Source organism: Pristiophorus japonicus, chromosome 15, assembly GCF_044704955.1.
Source record: "Pristiophorus japonicus isolate sPriJap1 chromosome 15, sPriJap1.hap1, whole genome shotgun sequence".
Classification (NCBI taxonomy): Eukaryota; Metazoa; Chordata; class Chondrichthyes; family Pristiophoridae; genus Pristiophorus; species Pristiophorus japonicus.
The window spans coordinates 133,972,741-133,996,721 of record NC_091991.1 but is presented as its reverse complement, the minus strand read 5'-3'; the positions used below and the strand labels follow the sequence as shown (position 1 = coordinate 133,996,721).

Here is a 23,981-nt window from a genome sequence, read left to right as displayed (position 1 = left end):
AGCTCTTAAGCCATTGTTTTTAATGTATTTAAATAGGCAAAGTCTCCTGCATTCATCCATTTCAAAAATAAAAGTTATATAAATGCTTTTAAACAGTTAATTCTCACATAAGTGAAGCACAAAATCGTGGTGCCGTTTACCATTGCAGTGTCTCGGAGGACGCAAGGGGCTAAATCTTAACCAGAAGGGAATTCGAACAATGCACACTCTGCCAAACTGAACATCTCAGCAGCAAAATCTACACAATGTTTGGGTGACTTTTGGAACCGGATATCTAAACTAACAAAAGCTGACCAATGTCGTGCATTCTGCATCAGTGGTTCTCGATATTGCCACTATACCATCTTGGGCAAGAATTCGGATATAGATTAAACATTCTGAGCTTTATGTGGCTAGAGTTCAGATTACTGCTACAAATATTATACATCTGTGCCACATCAAAAGCTAAATGGTACTCTTGTCCCAGCGACAATTAAAGTGAACTATAATCACTTATGGTTATACACGTCAAAAATCTGAACCACCTGAAGAGACAATCCTTGAGCTATCAATCTGTCCTTGCTCAATAGCCAGGTGCCAGTCTCAGATTGATTGTGGGCAGAGATCCAAAAAATTCCGTGTTTTATCTGGTAGGGAGGTGGTCAGGTCTCAAGGATGGGAAGGTTAGATTACTACAGCTAATGTAATGCCATGAGGATTAGGCTTTCCTTATTCTTTTTGGCAACAATGGGAAGGGTCATCTAATCAAAGAGAACCAGGCAAACAAGGATACCCTTGAGCCCGGATTTGTGAGAAGTTATTGATATTGCATCGTGTAGAATCAGTTATGAAGAAACACTACATTAACAAGACTGATATTGGGGGGTGGAGGATGCAGATTTCCTGATTGCTAATCAACATTGTAAGCATATATTATAAATGTTCAGCTATTTCTAGCAAAGCCATTAAAGTATTTTTAAATTACATGTTCCATTTCATTAGAAACAATAAACAGACAATATCTTCCCACTGTATTGTGTACAGTGACGAGATTACTCTCTTATATTTTCTCTCTTCCCCAATTCCGAGGCACCTTTCCACAGGATTTAGGCCTTGTTCTGTGCTTTGTCCATCCAAGTCTCAATAGTTATACTGTATGTTTCTCCAAACTTTATGACAGTATGACTGTATAGAGGCTGGTTGCCCTCAACATACTTGTTCATGTTGCACCCTGGCTTGAGACAATAGGCAGTGAACCAAAAATGGAAATACTAAGTTGCAAGATTACACCCACCATAATGTTCTTTATGGTACTGAACCACCATGAGGGTCTGTAGTTTGTTCATGTAATAAAGTACTGTGCCACTAAGTAGCAGGAAGTGGGTTAACAATTTGATTCCATAACCTTAGCAGGAAATTAATACTGTAGTAACCGTTAGTCCTTAATAGATATCTACAACAACTTGCATTTGTATAGTGTCTTTAACGTTGTTAAACAGTCTCCAGACCCCCTAATAGCTTGGTCTGCCCTTCCCCTCAACTACTGAATAGTGCAGAAAATTTGTTGTTTTAAAAAAAAAAGTTAATAAATATTGAAACAGCAGACAGTCAAATTTATTATGTAGAAAACATTTTCCAATAAATATGGATATTAAAAATAGTACAAACATTTTCTAATAATTTAATTGTGTAGTTATGGAGTTGGTGGCATCAATGCACATCCAAGTTTGCCATGTTTAACTGATTCAATTGTATGTATGGGCTCATTGCTCATAACCCCAAAAGTTGACTGACTTAAAATAGACTGCTGAACAGCAATAACTTAATTAAGAGAGAGAAATGAAGAACTAAACCACTTTGTAAAAAATAAGCACTGACTACTAGCCCTCGATACCATTAAGAATATTTGTTTAATATTTCAAATTACAACATAACTTGGTCAATGTCATCTGTTACAGCCAAATTGTTTGCTTAGCTTTTATTATAGAAAAACAGGAGTAAACTTGTTTAATGTAAAAATAGGGTGTTAAAAATAATTATAACAATGCAGCCTCAGACACAAAAGGAATAACAGGCACATCACCTCATTAAAAATCTTCAGTCAAGTGATTATTTCATGGATTTGCTTGCAGAATGAGAGCATGTTATTCCATAGTGACCCGATGTCGTTCTCATTACTAGTAGATAGTCAAATTTTGGATCTTCCAAATAAAGCTGCATATAATCTCAATTTTCGGAGAAACCAAAAAAAAAAAGAGGTTGAACAGGGCACCAAATTGCATTACTGCTTTGTAGCAGGCTATCCATTTACCTTTACAGCTAACAAAACTGCAAGATGTTGGATAACAAACTGGTAAAAGATAGTCAAATGTAATCAATGTCCACCTCGGAGAACAAAGTGGTCTTCAAAGCTTCTTCCTGCTAATCTACCAGATTCAGGCAAGTCACCTGAAAAAAAAAAATCTACACTTAACAAAACTGCCTCCACAAAACTAAAGGAGGAAAATGGATATGGTTAAGGGTAGGAGTGACAAGATAAAAAGTACAATCTGAAGCATTGTAATTACTGGAAGTTTAACCCATGGCAGAGAATTCAATATATAACTGTTGATGGGCACTCTCAACCATATTACAATAACAGAAAAATTGAAGATATAAATACATTTCAAAAGTGATTCTTAGTTAGCAAGTGTTTAATTGGGTGTTTCGTTTGTTTTATCTTTATACATCTTTGCAACAAAATGTGATGTGTAATCTTGAGTCTTAGAATTAAGTTACAGAGCACTGATAAATCTTCCACTTTGCAACATATTCCCAGCTTCGCCCAGTTCAATTTTAAATGGCCTACCTGGACTGCGTTTCTCATTTGGTTGCCTTAAAGTTAATTTCTTTATGTTAGGCATAGATGCAGCTTTGATCAGAGCTTTTGCTCCATCCTCTTTGCTTTCATTTACAAAGTGAGCGAGAATTCCATATAGTAGAGGCCTTAAAGCAGACAAAAATATTTTAAAATCACAGGTTAAAAATTAGTACTTTAATGATATTTTGATGTTTCAAATGCAATAAATTAACATTTAAATCAGTAATTAAAATACTGAATACACTATAAAAATGAGCTCTTGAGCAGTATTTTAATTTAACAAATCTATGCAGAAGGTTGAATGGTTACTGTATAGAAAATCTTCCAAGATGTTCTCCAACATCCAAATAATGTTTCTGCATCCAAAAGGTGTGTTGAGAACATCACTAGACAAATTTTTGAACAGATTTCTAACTGCCACAGTAGCCAATTCTCCTTGTCTTTATTTCTGATAAAAGGTTAATTTAGACTTGTATCAAATGCTGGCATGTATTTTATCTCATCGTACACAGTTTTCAAATTGCATGAATAAATTCCACATATTGACAATAATTGTCTCGATAAATTTATTGGCCCCAAGTTTCGTCCAGCGGCGAAAACGGCGCACCTCTGAGCTGGGCGCCTGTTTCTCGCGCTGAAAACTGCGCCTAAAAAAAAGTCCGATATTCTCGAGCTCCTTGGAGCTCAATGTTTGCTTGGCGCGGCGCGCTCTTCGCAGCAGGGGGCGGAGCCTAACACTCGCGCCGATTTTCTAAGTAGCAGGGGGCGGGTACAATTTAAATTAGCCTTCGTGGTGCCGGCAACTCTGCGCGTGCACGTTGGAGCATGCGCGCACGCGCAGTCTCACACAAACATTGGCACTCGCCCATTTTTTAAAATACTGCAGAAAATGTGAAGATTTGTTTCTTGGACCCCTGCAAAGGCTTGTAATTTAATTTTTTTTGATATTTCTGTGTGTGAGGGAGTACTTTTAGCAGCACTGCTGAATAAATCACCTGCTGAAATCAGTGAGTTCAGCTTTTCACTGCTAAACTTGCAGAACCGGTGCTGCATTGGTGCATGCAAATTAAGGACTGTGTGTTTGGAGAAATAAGAGTGCCAATTCAACTTTGCAATAATACGTGGTGTCGACAATGCAGCACCCATTCTGCAAATTTAAATATAAAACTGTCGATGTGGCTGCCTCTCCCTGTCCAAATGGCCTCAGTCCCCCTCACAGCTCGAAGGCTGCTGCTGTATCTTCGGCTGCCATCGAGCCACTGACGCCACCCCTAAAGCGTGGCCAAATGGCCTGAAGCACCATAAAGAGCTGCGTGTGTCAGGTGTTGATTCTTCGGCTGCCCGCCAACCACTGACGCCGCTGATATCCTATGGCCGAATGGCCTCACGTCCATCCGCTGCTGATTCTTTGGCTGCCGGCCAGCCACTGACGCCGCCCCTAAAGCGTGGCCGAATGGCCTCAAGAACCTTAATGAGCTGCGTGTGTCCTGCGTTGATTCTTAGGCTGCCGGCCAGCCACTGACGCCGCTGCTATCTCATGGCCGAATGGCCTCACATCGGTCCGCTGATTCTTCGGCTGCCGGCCAGCCACTGACGCCGCTGATATCTCATGGCCGAATGGACTCTGGTCCATCCGGTCGCTGCTTCTTCGTGGCCAGCCACGAAGAGAATGAAGGCCTGCCTCAAGCACTGCAGCTCAGCTCGAAGCTTGCTGCCGCTGCCGTCGAGACACTGACGCCACAACCCCTGCCTGTCTCCAACATGAAAGGCCTGCCTGAAGCACAGCAGCTCGAAGGCTGATGCTATTTCACACAGGTAGGAACATGGTTTATTTAATCTTTTCTTTGCTTATAAATTTTTATTCAGGTTGGATTTATTTGTATAATATTTGTATAAGTATAACTAAGGATTGATTGTAGAATTTAATGACTTCCCTACCCCTCCCTCCCCCCCCCCCACCTCGTTCCCTATGCCTAATTTGTAACCTACGCCTGATTTTCTAAAGTGTAGACAAGGTTTTTTCGAGCGTACAAAAATCTTCACTTACTCCATTCTAAGTTCGTTTGGAGTAAGTTTTCACTCACGAAACTTTGAAATCAGGCGTAAGTGGCCGGACACACCCCCTTTTGAAAAAAAAATTCTGTTCCAAAGTGAAACTGTTCTAACTGACTAGAACTGGAGCAAACTAAATGTCGAGAATTCCGATTTCTAAGATACTCCGTTCTACACCAGTTGCTCCTAAAAATCAGGAGCAAATCATGTGGAAACTTGGGGCCATTAAGTTAAATTAGTATTTCAGGGTAGGGTCTGTTCCATTTCAAAATACCTCACCAGTTTTAAAGCATCTATTCTTTCATCCCTTAGTTCAGATAACAAAGTGATATTGACATTACTGGATCTCTGTAAAAAGTTACATATTTTAGAACATTTGGACATACTGTTCAAAATCAAAAGCAAGAAATAAAACATACAACCCATTGCTATATTGCTATTTTTAGTTTTAAAAAAACTTTAGGAATTGCTTACACAGTTTTTGTGCTTGAATCTTCAACTACATTCAGCTCATTCACTAGAAACTGTCTGTCTAAGGGTACCTCAGGTTGGCCAGCCTCTGTGTGGAAAAGTTTACTGTGAAACCTCTATAATGACAATATATAATGCAAATCTTGATCTAATCAGAAGCAACAAATGAGACATTATTTTATTTCTAGTTTATGCAAATCTAAGTAATTATGAGTACTTAATATTCTTTGGAGTTAAAAAAATGTTTTTTCTGTAAAACATTCTAATAGTTTATAGTAAAAAGCCAAATGAAATGTTACATAGACGTGATTGGGTCATCATTTCTTAATATACTTTAAACTACATTTTTATTTTCTAGGGTATGGATAAACACTGTTTTCTTGAAGTTACATTACTGAAGGACATTTTGTGATACGACTGCTATTCAACCAAGTAGTTAAATACAGGTTTTGGACAGACTTAAATGAAAGTGTACAGTTTGCACCATATTGTCTGGGGTCATCTTATCATAATTATGCGTAACTTCAGATGCAGATTTAGACAGGTGCAGGAAGCACAATGATGTCGACAGCCAAAAATTGGGTGCAAGTGACATTTAAAGGAAGGAGAACAATTAAACACGAAAATCTTTTGGAAAGCCTCAGAAAATTTCAATCCATTAGCACCCTTTACCGTGGTTGAAGGAATGAGGAATGGAAACTAAAACAGGCAATAGTGAAGGGAAAGGAAACTCAATGTACAGATAAGAGTTTGCAGACAAGTTGCAGGGCAGCCCAACTCCCGCAGGAGGTGGTAGCAAGGAGGATGACTCTCTTAGCTATTCCACAGCACCATTCCAATAGGTCAACATTGAAGCAAGGAGTTCAAGCCAAGTTTCAGGCCACAACTCACGGTTACTGTCAGTAGACATGCCAGTCCCAGGTTACACGGTAACAGATTTCAACAGATGCAGGAGATCTGCATCCAGCTCTTCTCACCCAGATTCTGAGAAGACAATTTCACATAGTCAGGTATGTGTGTCGGGGCTTTATTCAAATCGGGGTACGCTGACTGTTGATTACCTTGGCATGCTTACATTTTAAAATAAAATTAATTTTCATGATGCAGGTGTCGCTGGCAAGGCTGACACTTATTGCCCAATCCTAGTTACCCTAAGAAGTTGGTGATGGGCTGCCCACATTTTGCCCGAGTAAGGTTTCCTTCCCTAAAGGACATCAATGAATCAGTTAGCTTATACAATCTGACAGCTTCACGGTCACTTTTACTGATACTTTAAATACCAGATTTTAAAAGAGGAATTCAAATTCACAAATTGGCATGATGGGATTTGAACTCATGCATATTATTAGTGTAAGCTTCTGGGTATATATAACATAACCACTACACTACTGTACCCCAGTTGTAAGTTTTTACTACAAACAATTATATTTGGGTGAAACTCCAAAAATCGGTCAAAATAAATTTCCTACGGGATAATGGAAACTAGCAGCAATTGAGAGTCCCCAAACGTTGCCCTTGCATGTATCGTACAGTAATACCCCAGGGAATGGCAATGAAACAAATACTGGGACTCGAATATACATGTCGATCTCCAAGTCCGTTTTAAAAAGGAAGAGACCAAACAAGAAGTTACTCATTTTCAAGTTTACTGAAAAGCCAAATATTTGTTTTAAGTTGAGGTGACATATTATACAAAGATTCAAGAAAACAGATAGATAGTTTCCAGCAGGAATGTTTTCCAGTTATGCACTAACTGTTCAGGGAATGGCTCTTAAGATTGGTTGAAGTAAAAAAAACACTCAACTATAATTGTGCTATCAGCATTTAAAGACATAAATCACCTAACTTGTAGCATTCTTCCTTCCTCTTTTTCCTGATGGTGCTGACTCATATTAGAGTACAGTTCCATAGGTACTGGCAGCTCTCCAGTACTTAGCCCAAGTCACAGTTTTCATGTGTGAAATAATACAGGAATAGTCACAGCCTAGTCCTGACCTATCCTCACCTGTTAAGCTACTTGGCTGACTTTCCTTCTCCCAGCTCAGTGATATTAATTGCAGTATGCACACTGCTGCTCTGCTTAGATTAACTAATTTAGCATAGATCAGGAATCGAACAGAGTTTGTATGGCTATGAACACAGGACAAGTGAGCCATCAGACTAGTCGGGTTTTTTTTTTTAAAAGTAATCTTTCCAATACTGCAAGTATATTTGGATCTTCCATATGTGAATTACTGGAGTTTTTGGTAATTAAAGTGCCCAATATTTTTTAATGAATATTGTACACAGAGGGGTCAAGTTTCGGGCCGCGCCTAGAACGGTGCAGCCCCGCGAGCCACACCTGATTTCCGCGCTCAAAACCACGCCTAAAACTTACCTTGGTATTCTCCCCACTGCTGGAACGTTCCAGGCCCTTGGCGCAGCGCAGCACAAGCAGTGGGGGGCGGAGCCCGGTCCCGGCGCTGAAAACAGTGCCGGGACCACTGCACATGCGCGCTAGAGTGAGCACGCATGTGCTGTAGCTCCAGGCCCCCCGAGGCTGTGTGGGAGGGGCTCGAAGCATGCCGCCCCTCGCCCTGGCCGAATGGGCTCACCGGGGCGGCGAAGATAGGACTGGACCTCCCTTCTCTTCAGCTCCCGCTCCCTCCGGCTCTCTCCCGCCTCCCCCCCTCCCCTGTTGTCAGAAACACAGAGACACTGACACTCAGAGACACTGACAGAGAGAGACAGACACTGACAGACAGAGAGAGAGAGAGAGAGAGAGAGAGAGAGACAGACACAGAGAGAGAGAGACAGACAGAGAGAAAGAGACACTGACAGAGACAGACACACACTGGGGGGGGGGGGGGGCATCCCAGCACGCTGTTGGAGGGCTCCTGATGCTGCAGTGAGTAGAAACTAAGTTTTTATTTATTAATTTTTAAATTAAAAAAAATTTATGATTGATTTATTGGTTGATTTATTTATCATTTATTATTATTGATGGCTCTTTATTTGTAAAAGTGATGTGTTTCATGTTTGTAAACTCCTCTCCGCATCTCGCTTCCTTACGCCTGATTCCTAAGTGTAGGCAAAGTTTTTCTGAGCGTACAAAAATCTACACTTACTCCATTCTAAGTTAGGTTTGAGTAAGTTTTCGCTGCCTAAACTTGCAAAACAGGCGTAAGTGGCTGGACACGCCCCTTTTGAAAAAGAAAATCTGTTCTAAGATGAAACTGTTCATACTCACTAGAACTGGAGCAAACTAAGTGCCGCGAATTGCAATTTCTAAGATACTCCATTCAAATCTAGATGCTCCAAAAAAATAGGAGCAACTCAGGCCGAAACTTGACCCCTGAATGACTACTGGACAAGTGGAAGCTTAAAAAAGGGATAGGACATTTGATTTTACTTGTTGACTCGAAGTTAAATATCCCCCATCACACATGTGGTTAAAAATACATTACACGAACTATATAATCAAGTTACAACAGCAAGAAATAGAATGCACAGTGCATATTAAATATTTGAGGTGGAAAAGTCCCCTGGACCTGATGGCTTACATCCTAGGGTCTTAAAAGAAGTGGCTGCAGAGATAGTGGATGCATTGGTTGTAATCTACCAAAGTTCCCTGGATTCTGGGACGGTCCCAGCGGATTGGAAAACCACAAATGTAACGACCCTATTTAAAAAAGGAGGCAGACAAAAAGCAGGAAACTATAGACCAGTTAGCCTAACATCCATCGTTGGGAAAATGCTGGCGTCCATTATTAAGAAAGCAGTAGCAGGACATTTGCAAAAGCATAATTCAATCAATCCTGTTTGACAAATTTGCTGGAGTTCTTTGAGTTTGTAACGAGCAGCGTGGATAAGGGGGAACCAGTGGATGTGGTGTATTTGGATTTCCAGAAAGCATTCGATAAGGTGCCACATAAAAGGTTACTGCACAAGATAAAAGTTCACGGGGTTGGGGGTAATATATTAGCATGGATAGAGGATTAGCTAACTAACAGAAAACAAAGAGTCGGGATAAATGGGTCATTTTCCAGTTGGCAAACAGTAACCAGTGGGGTGCCACAGGGATCGGTGCAAGGGCCTCAACTATTTACAATCTATATTAATGACTTGGATGAAGGGACCGAGTGTAATGTAGCCAAGTTTGCTGATGATACAAAGATGGGTGGGAAAGCAAATTGAGGACACAAAAAATCTGCAAAGGGATATAGACAGGCTAAGTCAGTGGGCAAAAATTTGGCAGTTGGAGTATAATATGGGAAAATGTGAGGTTATCCAGTTTGGCAGGAATAATAGAAAAGCAAATTATAATTTAAATGGAGAAAAATTGCAAAGTGCTGCAGTACAGAGGGACCTGGGGGTCCTTGTGCATGAAACACAAAAGCTAGTATGCAGGTATAGCAAGTAATCAGATAGGCAAATGGAATGTTGGCCTTTACTGCAAGTGGGATACAGTATAAAAGCAGAGAAGTCCTGCTACAACTGTACAGGGTATTGGTGAGGCCACACCTAGAGTACTGCATATAGTTTTGGTCTCTGTATTTAAGGATATACTTGCATTGGAGGCTGTTCAGAGAAGGTTCACTCGGTTCATTCCAGAAATGAGGGCTTTGACTTATGAAGATAGGTTGAGTAGGTTGGGCCTATACTCATTGGAGTTCAGAAGAATGAGGTTGATCGTATTGAAACATAGAAGATAATGAGGGTGCTCGACGAGGTGGATGCAGAGATGATATTTCCACTCATGGGGGAAACTAAAACTAGAGGACATAGTCTCCAAATAAGGGGCTGCCCATTTAAAACTGAGATGCGGAAGAATTTCTTCTGAGGGTTGTAAATATATGGAATTCTCTGCCCCAGAGAGCTGTAGAGCCAGGGTCATTGAATATATTTAAGGCGGAGATAGACAGATTTTTGAGCGATAAGGGAATAAAGGGTTATGGGGAGCGGGCAGGGAAGTGGAGCTGAGACCATGATCAGACAGCCATGTTCTTGCTAAATGGCGGAGCAGGCTCGAGTGGCCTGGTGGCTGACTCCTGCTCCTATTTCTTATGTTCTTATGTCTGCATTACTCATGTGTTGCCAGCAGAGAATGATCTGCACAGTATTAGATTGAAGCCGATCAGCAGCCTTTTGAGCTGCAAACTTTTACTGCGATTGGATCAGTTTAATATACAGGTTACTACAAATGCTGATCACTGGAGAGTGCCTGTAAACATGCATTAAAAAAAAGTACATTTTCACAGGACAATTTTATTTTTCATACTTTCATATGTGTAAAAGCTAAAAAAATATCCATCATTCAACACTGGCTGTACATACCTGCTGTCAGTACTGATGCTGTATATTTGTATTTATTAAACTCAAGATATTCACGGATAAGTTCATTAATAAGAAGATTTTCATGGGAGAGTGGTGGCCGTGGCTCACTCTGATCATCAAGGGCACTAAAAACCTCTGCTCGAATTCGGGCTTTCAGTTGGCCCAAGACACCTCTCTTTTCTAAGGTCTCTTTCAGAACTGAAAACCAAAAGAGGATTTTAAAAGATTGACATTTCAAATGCCTGCAAATTTATGGTAACACAATTAATGGACTAATAGGTGTATTCACAAATGATGCATCAGGAAAATTAAAACATTAAACAGAATTATTCAAATTAAAGATCAACACACATCTGCTGCCTTCCTTAAAATAACTGGCAGTGAGATTGACCGATTTAAAATTGTCCTTTTCATTTCTAGAAACACAGAAGCAGTGGTAGGCCATTTGGCCCTTCGAGCCTGCACCGCCATCTCAACACCATATTCCCACTTTTTCCCCATACCCCTTTTGTGTCTAGAAATCTACCTATCTCCTTCTTAAATATATTCAGTGACTTGGCCTCCACAGCCTTCTGTGGTAGAGAATTCCACAGGTTCACCACCATCTGAATGAAAACATTTCTCCTCATCTCGGTCCTAAATTTCCTACCCCGTATCCTGAGACTGTGACCCCTTGTTCTAGACTTCCCAGCCAGGTGAAACATCCTCCCTGCATCTAGTTTATCCAACCCTGTCAGTATTTACTATGTTTCAATGAGATGCCCTCTCATTCTTCTAAACTCTAGTGAATACAGGCCTAGTCGACCCAATCTCTTCTCATACGACAGTCCTGCCATCCCAAGAACCTTCGCTGCACTCCCCCTATGGCACGTATATCCTTTCTTAGGTAAGTAGGCCAAAACTACACACAATATTCCAGGTGTGGTCTCACCAAGACCCTATATAACTGTAGTAAGACATCCTTGCTCCTGTACTCAAATCCTCTTACAATGAAGGTCAACATACCATTTACCTTTCTAACTGTGATTAACAGTGTTACTTCCGATAAAACAAACAATTATATAACAGTACATCATGCTTTCAGTGGATTTGGCAGGGTGACAAACAACCTGCACACCCTGATTGGCCAATTCTGACAAGGGCTCGAGCATATTTACATTATGTTTAAAAGATCTGCAAGAAATAAATTACAAATGTACAGTAATATTAACAGTGAGAGATCACACTCGACCAGCCCAAGCAAGTGCTCTACTTGGAACTCCTACACAGCAAGCGAGCCCCAGGTGGGCAGAGGAAACGCTTCAAGGACACCCTCAAAGCCTCCTTGATAAAGTGTAACATTTCCACCGGCACCTGGGAATCTCTGGCCCAAGACCGCCTAAAGTGGAGGAAGAGCATCCAGGAGGGCGCCGAGCACCTCGAATCTTGTCACCGAGAGCATGCAGAAACCAAGCACAGAGAGCGGAAGGAGCGTGTGGCAAACCAGTCTCCCCAACCAGCCTTTCCTTCAACTACTGTCTGCCCCACCTGCTAGAGACTGTAAATCCCAATTGGACTGTACAGCCACCTGAGAACTCACTGAGAGTGGAAACAAGTCTTCCCTGATTTCGAGGGACTGCCTATGATGATGATGCTGAGAAAAAACTTGAATTTTACAGTCTGACCAATAGTTTTATATCTTAAAACCTTTGTGCTTCTTAAGCGATATGCAGAACGCATAGAACGTAGGATATTTAAATTATCTTGTATAAAGAGTGGGCCAATGGCAGTGGTGGTTCATGATATAATGCTGCAGCTACCATTTAAGATTAGTACCTACTTTTTAAAAAGTAAGTAAACAGCACCAAATTATATCACTCTACTCAAGTCAGGTGAAAGCCAAGCTCTACATATGTGCACTTAAATGCATGATTACAGTTTTACTCAGCACTCTCTCTAAAGACCAGCTATTTTTGTTTAAAGTTCAGAAAAGTATATGATGCAGCCTTTGGACCGGGTTATGCTACCCTAAACAAAGATAGTTTCACATCAAAGGCAAAATTGGCAGTTCAGCTGCAGGTACACTGGATTGGTGAAAAGTTGAAAGCAGTAATGCGAGATATACAGCATAAATGCATTAAGCGACACTTCCTGGGACCAATTTCTTCATATAGAATGCATAATAAAAGAAACATTAAAAATACTATCAATTTCAAACCAGAAGAGAAAAGGTCATGAATTCAGCACCATCTCACCCTTTGGTTCTCTGCCGTCACCATAATGGCAAAATCAGCATTCATTTTTGTCACAGTTCCAATTTGATTATAACAATACGAGGAACCATAGCTTTTTTAAAATGGTTATCCAGGGATGTATAAACTTGTCATACCACAGAATTGCCAAATGTTTCTTTTATTCAACATTGTACATGAAGAAGTACCAGAAGGTGTCTCTCAATGCACCTGTGCATACATCTTGCATCACTGCTTTCTACATTACAATAATGCAAGAATTCCAGTATATCTGCTGCTATATTCGCTGTAATCTGTCAAAGCCATCAGGCAAAGTTTCTGAGCAGAGTAAATGCAGATTCTCAAATGAAAACAAGCCTTCAGACCACGCCTGCGCATGCTTAACATCTCCAAGCAGCTGGTCATCAGTGTAATCAGGAAGGTATGAAGCTTTTTACTGTCAATATTACATAGGATATACGGCACAGAAACAGGCCATTCGGCCCAACCAGTCCATGCCAGCGTTTATGCTCTACTTGAGCCTCTTCCTGTCTTTCCTCATCTAACTCTTTCAGCATAACCCTCTATTCCCTCTCCCTCATATGCTTATCTAGCTTCCCCTTAAATACATCTACACCATTCGCCATAATTACTCCCTGTGGTAGCAAGTTCCACATTCTCACCACTCTGGGTAAAGGAGTTTCTTCTGAATTCGTATTTGATTTCTTGGTGACTATCTTATATTGATGGCCTCTAGTTTTGCTCTCCCTCACAAGTGGAAACATTCTGTGTCTACTCCATCAAAACCTTTTATAATTTTAAAGGCCTCGATTAGGTCATCTGGTATCATCCTTTTCAATCTTCTCCACCCTCTCCAGTGCCTCTATATCCTTTTTGTAATATGGTAGCCAGAACTGTACACATTACTCCCAAATGTGGTCTAACCATGATCTCATATGGAGCAGAGGTTCAGTTGGACCATCGCAAAAGAATGGAGTAAGGGGACAAAATTACACCAAAGTATCGAGGGATTTTAAGTGCTACTAGACAAACACTAGAAATGTTACATTAACAGAACTGCAGCTGTGCACTGCAACTGTAAACACTGAACTGATAGGGTCTGAATTTCATGTACCTCAATATACATTTTTAGAAAGGATAGGTATGTTGGGATGTAGAATCGTCATCCTTGTTAAGAGAGGAATGAAAGTGGTAGAGCAAGGGATACTGTAAGTGGGAAAATAGTAGAGAAACACTTTGGCTTCAACTGGAGTTTGTCAGAAATATGGATGCATTCAATGGACGCTTCTTAATTCAGCATGTGAAGACCAGTACTGGAGAGGATACCTTAGACTTGCATGTTTAGTAATGAACCTCAGTTGATTAGTGACAGAGCTGAGGAAGCATCTTGCTGATTTGGTACACTCCATTATAAGATTTTAAATACTGGTCTGCAGCATGTTTAGAGATAATAGTATGCTGGTGACTTATTTTCAAAAGGCTCAATTTGAAGAAATGAAGAGAGACCTAGAGGTGGTCAAATGGGAGATGGAGCTGAGTGAGGATTACTGTAACAGGCAAAGGAAATGACAACATTTAAAAAGAAAATCCTGAAAGCACATGAAGCCTTCTATATCCATAAGAGGAGAAAAGTATGATGGCAGGAAGTTTCAATGGCTTTATGGGACTTGGCAACTTACACTCAAGAAAAGATATTTCAAGACTTAAAGAAACAATAATCTTTTGGACAGGAAACAGGACTTAAAAAGTTAGTGTTAACAAAAAGAATTATTAGACAAGCTAAAATGAATCTAGAAAGGAAGATAGTTAACATAGCCAAATAGTGAGAAATTGCTTTTTGCTTATGTTTGGAGTCAGAGTCAGTTAGAGAACAAATGGAACATTGCAGGGTGATTCTGGAAGAATTGTAGATGACAAGGGCATGGCAGAAGAGTGAGGGATACGTAGTTTCTGTTTTTAACTGAGTGGATTGGTGCTACGCCTTGTATAGCGTGTAAGATTAATACTCAAGTGGATTGTTTATACATCTCAAGGGAAATGGTGTACGTTAAATTGAAGGAACTCAAGATGGAATTTATCCTAGGGTACTGAAGGAAATAGCTGAGGTTGTTGGTGATGTCCCAAGTAATTATTTTCCGAAGTACGCAGAGAACCAAACACCAGACGATTGACGGAAGGTGCATATGATGCCCTTATTTTTAAAAAGGTTTAAAATCAGTGAGTTTAACCTCCGTGCTGGGAATGGAATGCATCATTAGGGAAACTATTAATGATCATCTAGAACACTGGGGCTCGATATGGGATACTCAACATGATTTTGGAAAGTAGAGTCATGTTTGACAAACCTGATCTAGTTTTTTGACGAATTAGCTAGAATGGTAAATCAGGGAAATTCAAATGTTTTTCCAAAAAGATTTTCATAAAGTGCCATACAAAGAAATGGGTGCTAAAATTAATTCTCATGGGGCTAAACTTTCCTTTCATTTTCGGCGGGTTCTCGGCGGTACAGCTGTTTTTCCGCCCGGTGAAAGTTTCCCCTTTTGTTTTTCAATGTTATCGCCCAAGTCTGAAAACGCTCGACGAGACCAAACCACCGACGTGCACCGCCGAGAAAATCGGCATGGCATAAGTTTGGCCTCAACGGAAGCCCATCCGATGATCGCCGACGGAACCGCCCTGTGAAAGCTGCTTAAACAGGGTTGTAGGTGAGTACTCTGCAAAGAAAGGCAAGTTAAAGGTTCTTTTTTTTAAATTATAAAACGGTGATTAAGTGTAAAACTATCTTGGGAATGGTTTTTAACTTATTATTTTTTTAGTGACATTTTTTTTTTAAAGTTTTCCCCCCTCCCTAGACCTAACCGCAAGTCTCGGACTAAATTTTTAAAAACCGCCCGTTTACTTAGTTTCCCCTGAACTGCCGAGAAAACCGGCAATAATGGTGCAAGATCCATTTTCTCGCTGGCATTACTTACCAAACGTTAGCGGTTTTTCTGGGCGGGCAATCGGGCATTGAGGGGTTCTCGGGAAAGTCTAGCCCATGGTATCTAGGGGGATATTTTGAGATGGATTGCAAAAGGGCCATCGGATGATTTTAAATGGGGTCGAGTTCCAATTGGGTCTGGTAACTAGTGGGGTGTCCCAGGAAATCTGTGCTGGGTCCCCTCATGTTTATTAAGGATCTAGAGCAGGGAATAGATAATAGTCATCAAATTCACAAATGATATGAAATTGTGCAGTAGAGTCAGAACCCTAGAAGGAAATAAATTACAACTGAATCAGGTAAATTGGGGAAGTGAGTTTGAGATTGGCAGATGGCCTTTAATATAGATAAGGTGTATAGAATTCAGTGATAGAGTATTGAGGGTGGGTGCAAGTTAAAAGAGACAGGAAAAAAAAACTGATACTTGGGAGTGGTTATTGACCATTCCCTAAAGGGTCAAGCTGTTAGGTGGCTGTGGCCAAAGTGAACAGCATCCTGGGTATATTGCCAGATTGTTCATTATAAAACTAGGGCCACACAATAGGGTTTTTAAAAAATGCTTAGTTGAGCCCTCATCTGGAGCATTGTATACCCTTTGGTTCCCCCCCAATCTCAAGAAAGGTTCTTATCCCTGGCCTACGTAGCTAGGAAGAAAGACTTTGTGCATTGGGTTTGGATTCGCTGGAGAAGGATCTATTTCAGGGCTTTAAATTAAAGGGCATTGATCATCATCATCATATGCAGTCCCTCGAGTCGAGGATGACTTGCTTCCACGCCAAAAAGTTCATGTGTTTCAATGAAGGACCTAATATTCCAAGTCCCGAACTAAATCTTGAAGGGTGGAAGATGCCTGTGCGTGGATTTTTTTAACGTGTGGTGGCCATTGCACACCAGCCACCACATGGGCATGACAGAGCTAGGTCTTGGAGTGGCAAGGATTAACCAAGACGACTGGAGACCAGCTCTGCTGCACGGACCTAGTGCGCACACATATCGCAGTGTGAGCTGGCCCGTGATGCCCCTGGGCCCTCGCCTCTTCTGGGCCCCGAACTCATCCCTCTCCTTGGCCCCGATCACGTCCCTCTACAACCTCTCACCGCTCCTTCGCCCCGACCTCGTTGCTCCTGCCCACGCTCCAACCAACGACCTGGATCTTGGTGACATCTAATCCAGTCGCCCTCTTCACTGCCGTTGCTCTCCTGCTCCAACCCGTGCTGCTTCCCGGAGTGCTATGCCGCCACACTGCTTCTTCCACTCCCCGGCCTGCTCCGATGGTGCTCGCAGGCCGCCACACTGCTCCTTCCCTTAAATTAAAGGGCATTGATAACATACAGATGGATAGATTGTTTGATGAAGTTTTTTTTTTAAAAACAGAGGGGGATTGACCTTTGGAAAGGCATTCTGGAGGGCTGATTCCTTGCAGTCCTTCCAAAAGAAGGTTGATCAAGGTAGATGTTATATGGACTTTTGGAAGGCATTCGACAAAGTGCCACACAGGAGGCTTATTAAGAAGATGGAAGTCTCAGGCATTAAGAGAACAGTGGTGATTATGGATACAAAATTGGCTCAGTGACAGGTGGATGGATGGTTTTCAGATGGGTCCATTACTCTTTTCTCAACTGTTATAAATGGCCTAGACTCGGGTGCAGGGAGCAGCAATGTAAAGTTTGCAGATGATACAAAACTTGGCAAAGTAGTAGACTGCGATGAGGATAGTTATAAGCTTTAGGATGAGACAGAATGGTGAAATGGGCAGAAGCATGCAGATGGAGTTCACTGCGGAGAAGTGTGCAGTGAGGCACTTTGGTTGGACTAATATGGAAAGACAGTATACTATAAATGGCACGATTTTGCAAAATGTAGATGAGCAGAAAGACCTTGGTGTCCATATACACAAATCCTTAAAGGTGGCACAGCAAGTTGATAAGGTGGTTAAAAAAAAAAACAGATGGGTTATTTGAGTTTATAAATAGAGGAATAATGATACAGAGGAGGTTTACCAGGATGGTACCAGGTATGTGGAGAGGTTGGAAAAGTTCGGACTGTTTTACTTGGAACACAGGATGTTAAGAGGTGACCTAACAGAGGTTGTCAAGATGAGAGGTTTTGATAGAGTAGATAGAGAAAATGTATTCCCTCCAACAAATGGGTCAATAACTGGAGGTCATAGATTTAAAGTCACTGGCAAAAGAAAGAGAGGGGAGAGAAGGAGAAATGTTTTCACTGAGTTGTCAGGATCTGGAACGCTTTACATAAAAAGGTGATGAAAGCTGATTCCATAAATAATTTTAAAAGGGTGTTGGACAGGTCCTTGAGGAACTTACAGGGTATGTGGGACTAAACATGACAGCTCTTTTAAAGAGCCAGCACAGGCACGACAAGCCAAATGGCCTCCATCTGTGCTGTAAGTTTCTATGGCTCCAAGTTTCCATGAAAACAGCGCCGGAAAAAAAGTGCAGTATTCTCGAGCTCCTTAGGGCTCGATGTCTGCTTGGCGCGGCGCACAGGGGGCGGAGCCTACCACTCGCGCCGATTTTGTAAGTAGGAGGGGGCGGGTACAATTGAAATGAGGCTTCTTGGTGCCGGCAACCCTGCGCGTTCGCGCAGTCTGAAGTAAACATTGGGACTCGGCCATTTTTAAAAGTACTGCAGAAAAAGTGAAGATTTGTTTCTTGGACCCCTGCAAAGGCTTGTATTTTAATTTTCTTGATATTTCTGTGTGTGAGGGAGTGCTTTTAGCAGCACTGCTGAATAAATCACCTGCTGAAATCAGTGAGTTCAGCTTTTCACTGCTAAACTTGCAGAACCGGTGCCTGCAAATTAAGAAGGTGTTTGGAGAAATAAAAGTGCCAATTCAACTTTGCAATGGATCAACTTCCACCAAGAACAAAGAATTTCTTGCATGAGGAAGCAAACCATTGCATAATATGTGGTGCACCCATTCTGCAAATTTAAATATAAAGATGTCGATGTGGCTGCCTCTCCCTGTCCAAATGGCCTCAGTCAGTCCCCCTCACAGCTCGAAGGCTGCTGCTGTTCTTTCTTCGGCTCCCGACCAGCCACTGACGCCGCTGCAATCCATGGCCGAATGGCCTCAGTCAGTCCCCCTCACAACTCGAAGGCTGCTGCTGTTCTTTCTTCGGCTCCCGGCCAGCCACTGACGCCGCTGCAATCCCATGGTCGAATGGCCTCAAGTCCGTCCGGGTGCTGCATCTTCGCGGGGAATGAAGGCCTGCCTCAAGCACCGCAGCTCAGCTCGAAGGCTGCTTGCTGCCTGCCGCTGCCGTCGAGACGAGACATTGACGTCACACCCCTGCCTCAAGCACTGCAGCTCAGCTCGAAGGCTGCTTGCTGCCGCTGCCGTCGAGACACTGACGCCACACCGCTGCCTGAAAGGCCTGCCTGAAGCACTTTCACACAGGTAGGAACATGGTTTATTTAATCTTTTCTTTGCTTATAAATTTTTATTCAGGTTGGATTTATTTGTATAATATTTGTATAAGTATAACTAAGGATTTATTGTAGAATGTAATGACTTCCCTTCCCCCCCCCTCCCCCTCCCCCCACCTCGTTCCCTGCGCCTAATTTGTAACCTGCGCCTGATTTTTTAAAGTGTAGACAAGGTTTTTTCAAGTGTACAAAAATCTTCACTTACTCCATTCTAAGTTAGTTTGGAGTACGTTTTCACTGTGGAAACTTTGAAATCAGGCGTCAGTGGCCGGACACGCCCCCTTTTGAAAAAAAAATTCGGTTCCAAAGTGAAACTGTTGTACCTGACTAGAACTGCAGAAAACTAAATGTGGAGAATTCCGATTTCTAAGATACTCCATTCTACACCAGTTGCTCCTAAAAATCAGGAGCAAATCATGTGGAAACTTGGGGCCGATGATTCTAAGGCATGGAATGCATTTCCAGAAAACCATTAAGATCACAGCCAACGGAAGGCAAGCTTTTTGGTAATAACCAATATCTACTTGATGCCACTTGGGATTTACTGATTGCCCTATAAGAGTCAGAGAACAATCTGTGAATTGGCTATGGGTCTCTTTTTTGTGCCTCTCCCAGGAAAGTGCACTTTTATATCCTGCAGGATACAGAAATGAAGGGTTGTGACAACCCAAAGGTTTCAGGGACAAATTAATTCCACCACATCTGCACAATATTGTTTGGAAGGCATGCCTCATTTTATTAAGTTGGTGAAACCGAAAAACATGAACCAATGTCTGAAACAGAGTTTTAGAAGTGGATTTTAAAGTGACCTATTTTGCAAAAAAAACCCTGCAAATGATGGAACTCTGAAATCAAAACAGAAAATGCAATATATAGCAGTCGGCATCTGTAAAGAAAAAACACAGGCCATTGATAGTTCCGATGTATAGCCCTTCAACAGAATTGATGGTTTGGGCAAAAAATAGCAGACAAAATTTAATAGAGAGGAGTATAAAGTGCTGCACATAGATGGAAAAATAGATGACATACGTACTCCATGAGTGGTGTAGAAATACCCGAGCAAAAGCTGAAAGACACCAAGGTGTTTTTGTCGGCTCATCACTAACTCAGAAACCAATGCAGAGCAACAATCAACAAAATCATAGAATGTTGAACTGACGAAGGGTTACAGACCTGAAACATCAACTCTGTTTCTCTCCACAGATGCTACTTGACCCGTTGAGAATTCCAGCATTTTCTATTTTTATTTCAGATTACAGCATCCGCAGTATTTTGTTTTTGTAAGAATGCTGAACTGCATTGCCAAAACACTAGTATACCAGTCAGAGATACTGATCAAGCTTTACAGTGCTCTGGTCAGACTACACCTTGAATGGTGCATCCAGCTCTGGTTTCCCAGAAATTAGGAAGACATTCAAACAGTATAGAGTGTCAAATCTGAGTTACGAGAAAAAACTGGAGAAACTTGGGCTTTTTAGCCTAGAAAGGAGACACCCAAGAGGTGGTCTTAGAGATATACGAGAATGTTAATGGAATGAAAAAAGTAACCCATAATATTAGTTTAAATTATGAGTAGAACATGGGGCACAGATTCAAACTAGTAAAAGGTAATTTTAGGACGGCTATCATTAAATTCTTCATCCAAGGAATAATTAACCTGAGAAATAAACTTCAAGATAGAGTAGTGGAGGCAAAAAATACCCAGGAATCAAAGAAATATTACAATGGAGAGGGAGAGGAGAGGTGCTTTACAATCACTCTGGATGCATGAAGTAGGATGGGTCAAACAGCCAACCTCTTCCTTAATTATCTTGGGGTGGAAAGAAAAATGACTGGTTGGAAAAAATTGGCAAGATGACAGTCTCTTCACCAACCTTACTAAAATGGCTGTTTATCTTTCAGTATTCAGTTCTCATGAATGATTATATACCAAAAACCTCATAAAACCTATATTTTCTCTTTGGAGACGCTGTGCATTTTCGGTCCATTTTTCTGCCAGTCCCGACACTGATTGTACTGATTCAGGTGACACTCATCATCATCATAGGCAGTCCCTTGGAATCGAGGAAGACTTGCTTCCACTCTTAGCAGTTCTTAGGTGGCTGTACAGTCCAATACGAGAGCCACAGTCTTGGTCACAGGTCGGACAGACAGTCGTTGAGGGAAAGGGTGGGCAGGGAGCCTCATTTGCCGCACGCTCCTTTCGCTGCCTGCACTTGATTTCTGCATGCTCTCGGCGACGATACTCGAGGAGCTCAGTGCCCTCCCGAATGCACTTCCTCCACTTAGGGCAGTCTATGACCAAGGACTCCCAGGTGTCAGTGGGGATGTCGCACTTTATCAGGGAGGCTTTGAGGGTGTCCTTGTTACATTTCCTCTGCCTGCCTTTGGCTCGTTTGCCATGGGCGAGTTCTGAGTAGAGCGTTTGCTTTGGGAGTCTCGTGTCATGACACTAATCTTGGAGTGGTGACCATTGGCTCCCGGCAATGCCTGGATTTTAAATTCTTATCCTGGTTTTCAAATCCTTCCATGGCCTCATCCCTCCCTATCTCTTTAACCTCCTCCAGCCTTAGACCCCTGCGAGATCTCGCTGCTCCTCCAATTCTGACCTCCTGCGTACCTGCGAGTTCTATCATCATCATAGGCAGTCCCTCAGAATCGAGGAAGACTTGCTTCCACTCTTAACTGAGTTCTTAGGTGGCTGAACAGTCCAATACAAGAACCACAGTCTCTGTCACAGGTGGGACAGATAGTCGTAGAGGGAAGGGGTGGGTGGGACTGGTTTGCCGCACACTCTTTCCGCAGCCTGCACTTGATTTTTGCATGCTCCTGCGACGAGACTCGAGGAGCTCAGCGCCCTCCCAGGTACACTTCCTTCACTTAGGACGGTCTTTGGCCAGGGACTCCCAGGTGTCAGTGGAGATGTTGCACTTCATCAGGGAGGCTTTGAGGGTGTCCTTCTAACATTTCCTCTGCCCACCTTTGGCTTGTTTGCTGTGAAGGAGTTCAGAGTGGAGCGCTTGCTTTGGGAGTCTCATGTGCGGCATGCAAACTATGTGGCCTGCCCAGCGGATCAAGTGTGGTCAGTGCTTCAATGCTGGGGATGTTGGCCTGATCGAGGACGCTAACGTTGGTGCGTCTGTCCTCCCAGGGGATTTGTAGGATTTTGCAGAGACATCGTTGGTGGCATTTCTCCAGCGACTTGAGGTGTCTACTGTACATGTTTCTGAGCCATACAGGAGGGCAAGTATTACTACAGCCCTGTGGACCATGAACTTGGCAACAGATTTATATCGCATCAGTCAGCAGCTGTGCCATCAGCTACCTGAGCCGTAAGCTTTACAATTCCCTCCCTAAACCTCTCTATCGCCTTTAGGATGCTCCTTATAACCCATTTCTTTGACCAAACTTTTGATCACCTGTCCCAGTAGCTCCTTGTATCTCCTTAGTGGCTCGGTATCAAATATTGACTGATAACACTCCTGTAAAGAGCCTTGGGGCGTTTTACTTAGTCAAAGGCGCTATATAAATATAATTTGTGTTGTTGTTGAAACAAACGCTTTTAGCGGCTCCAGCGCTACCACCCGACACGACCCCGTTGCCAGGCTGTGCAACCCGCCACCGCCGAGGTTTTGACGGAATAAAGCCGATTGACAAACCGCCTCAAGAGAGCGAGCGAGCGATGAGCTGGCGTCCGCCGAGCCCCAGCGCTGCCTCGTAACGGTGCCGCAGTTGTCCACACATACACCGCGGGAGCCGAGCCCAGCCGCTCCCCCGCTTCCCCCAGCCCAGTTTGAATCAAGCGCACCTACCGCCTTTCAGCTCACTAACGGTCGCCATTTGCCCGCGCTCGCTCCGCAGTCCAGCCTGACACGTGACCACCTCAAAGGCCCGGATGTTCGGCGCCTGGCGGACGCGGTTGCCATGGGAACGTGTAACGGCCGCCGGTTGGCTCGCGCCCCAAGTCTTGGGACTGAGATCTTGGGAGTAAAACAAAATTGTCCTGAATATAAGAACAGCTGATTGCTGTCGCAATATTGATTCTAATAGGGATTAAAAAAAAACATCTGCCAAAAGACTTGCTTGTTCAATTGTGCCTTTTAAGATTGTGGAATCATAACCTTGACAATTGATATCAGTTGGCGTCCTGGACAATTTCCCCCCCTCATCAGTATGGCAGTTATATCCCCATCGGTTACATTCGAGCCAGGGTGTCCCTGGAGATGGAGCACGTGATGTCCACTGGTACGCTCGCGGCCTTCCGCGAGACGGAGGGATTGCAGTGCATCATCAGTCCCGGCAACCACATTTTAATTTGAACCACTTAATGTCTAAAGTTTAATTTGTTTATTTGTCAGTTTTCGTGTACCTTTTATAAAGGGGCACTTGATTTATAAAACTAAAATACTTATATGATCCCCATTGCCATCTGACTGAGATATGCTTATTCATCCGACTCACTAATGTCCTTTAGGGCAGGAAATCTGCCATCCTTACCTGGTCTGGCCTATATGTGACTCCAGACCCACAGCAATGTGGTTGACTCTTAACTGCCCTCTTTTCGAGGGCAATTAGGATGGGAAATAAATACTGGCCTTTCCAGCAACACCCACAGCCCATGAACAAATTTTTAAAATTCAGT

At 42.4% G+C, this 23,981-nt stretch overlaps 1 protein-coding gene across 2 annotated transcripts; it reads right to left on the bottom strand.

The window, feature by feature from the left end:
- Positions 1–23,226, bottom strand: cep20 (centrosomal protein 20). Of its 2 annotated transcripts, XM_070856726.1 has the most exons (5): positions 23,152–23,226; positions 10,679–10,876; positions 5,366–5,450; positions 2,828–2,964; positions 1–2,427 (listed from the first exon to the last, which is right to left on the bottom strand). In XM_070856726.1, exons 1-5 carry the CDS (start codon positions 23,177–23,179, stop codon positions 2,354–2,356), a joined length of 522 nt encoding a protein of 173 aa, XP_070712827.1. In that variant the 5' UTR covers positions 23,180–23,226; the 3' UTR covers positions 1–2,353. The 2 variants fall into 2 exon arrangements, with proteins under 2 accessions (XP_070712827.1, XP_070712828.1); XM_070856727.1 differs by lacking the exons at positions 1–2,427; positions 2,828–2,964 and having other exon boundaries at positions 5,362–5,450.
- Positions 23,227–23,981: the final 755 nt, after the last annotated feature.

Bases quoted from the DNA above. Each gene is read 5' to 3' on its own strand.
- cep20 (XM_070856726.1), bottom strand. From the start codon at position 23,179: ATGGCGACCGTTAGTGAGCTGAAAGGCG. The intron at 5,451-10,678 runs GTATGTACAGCC...TTTTCCACACAG, and splicing joins AGCATCAGTACTGACAGCAG to AGGCTGGCCAACCTGAGGTA. The intron at 2,965-5,365 runs GTAAGCAATTCC...GTCTGCTTTAAG, and splicing joins GATTCAAGCACAAAAACTGT to GCCTCTACTATATGGAATTC.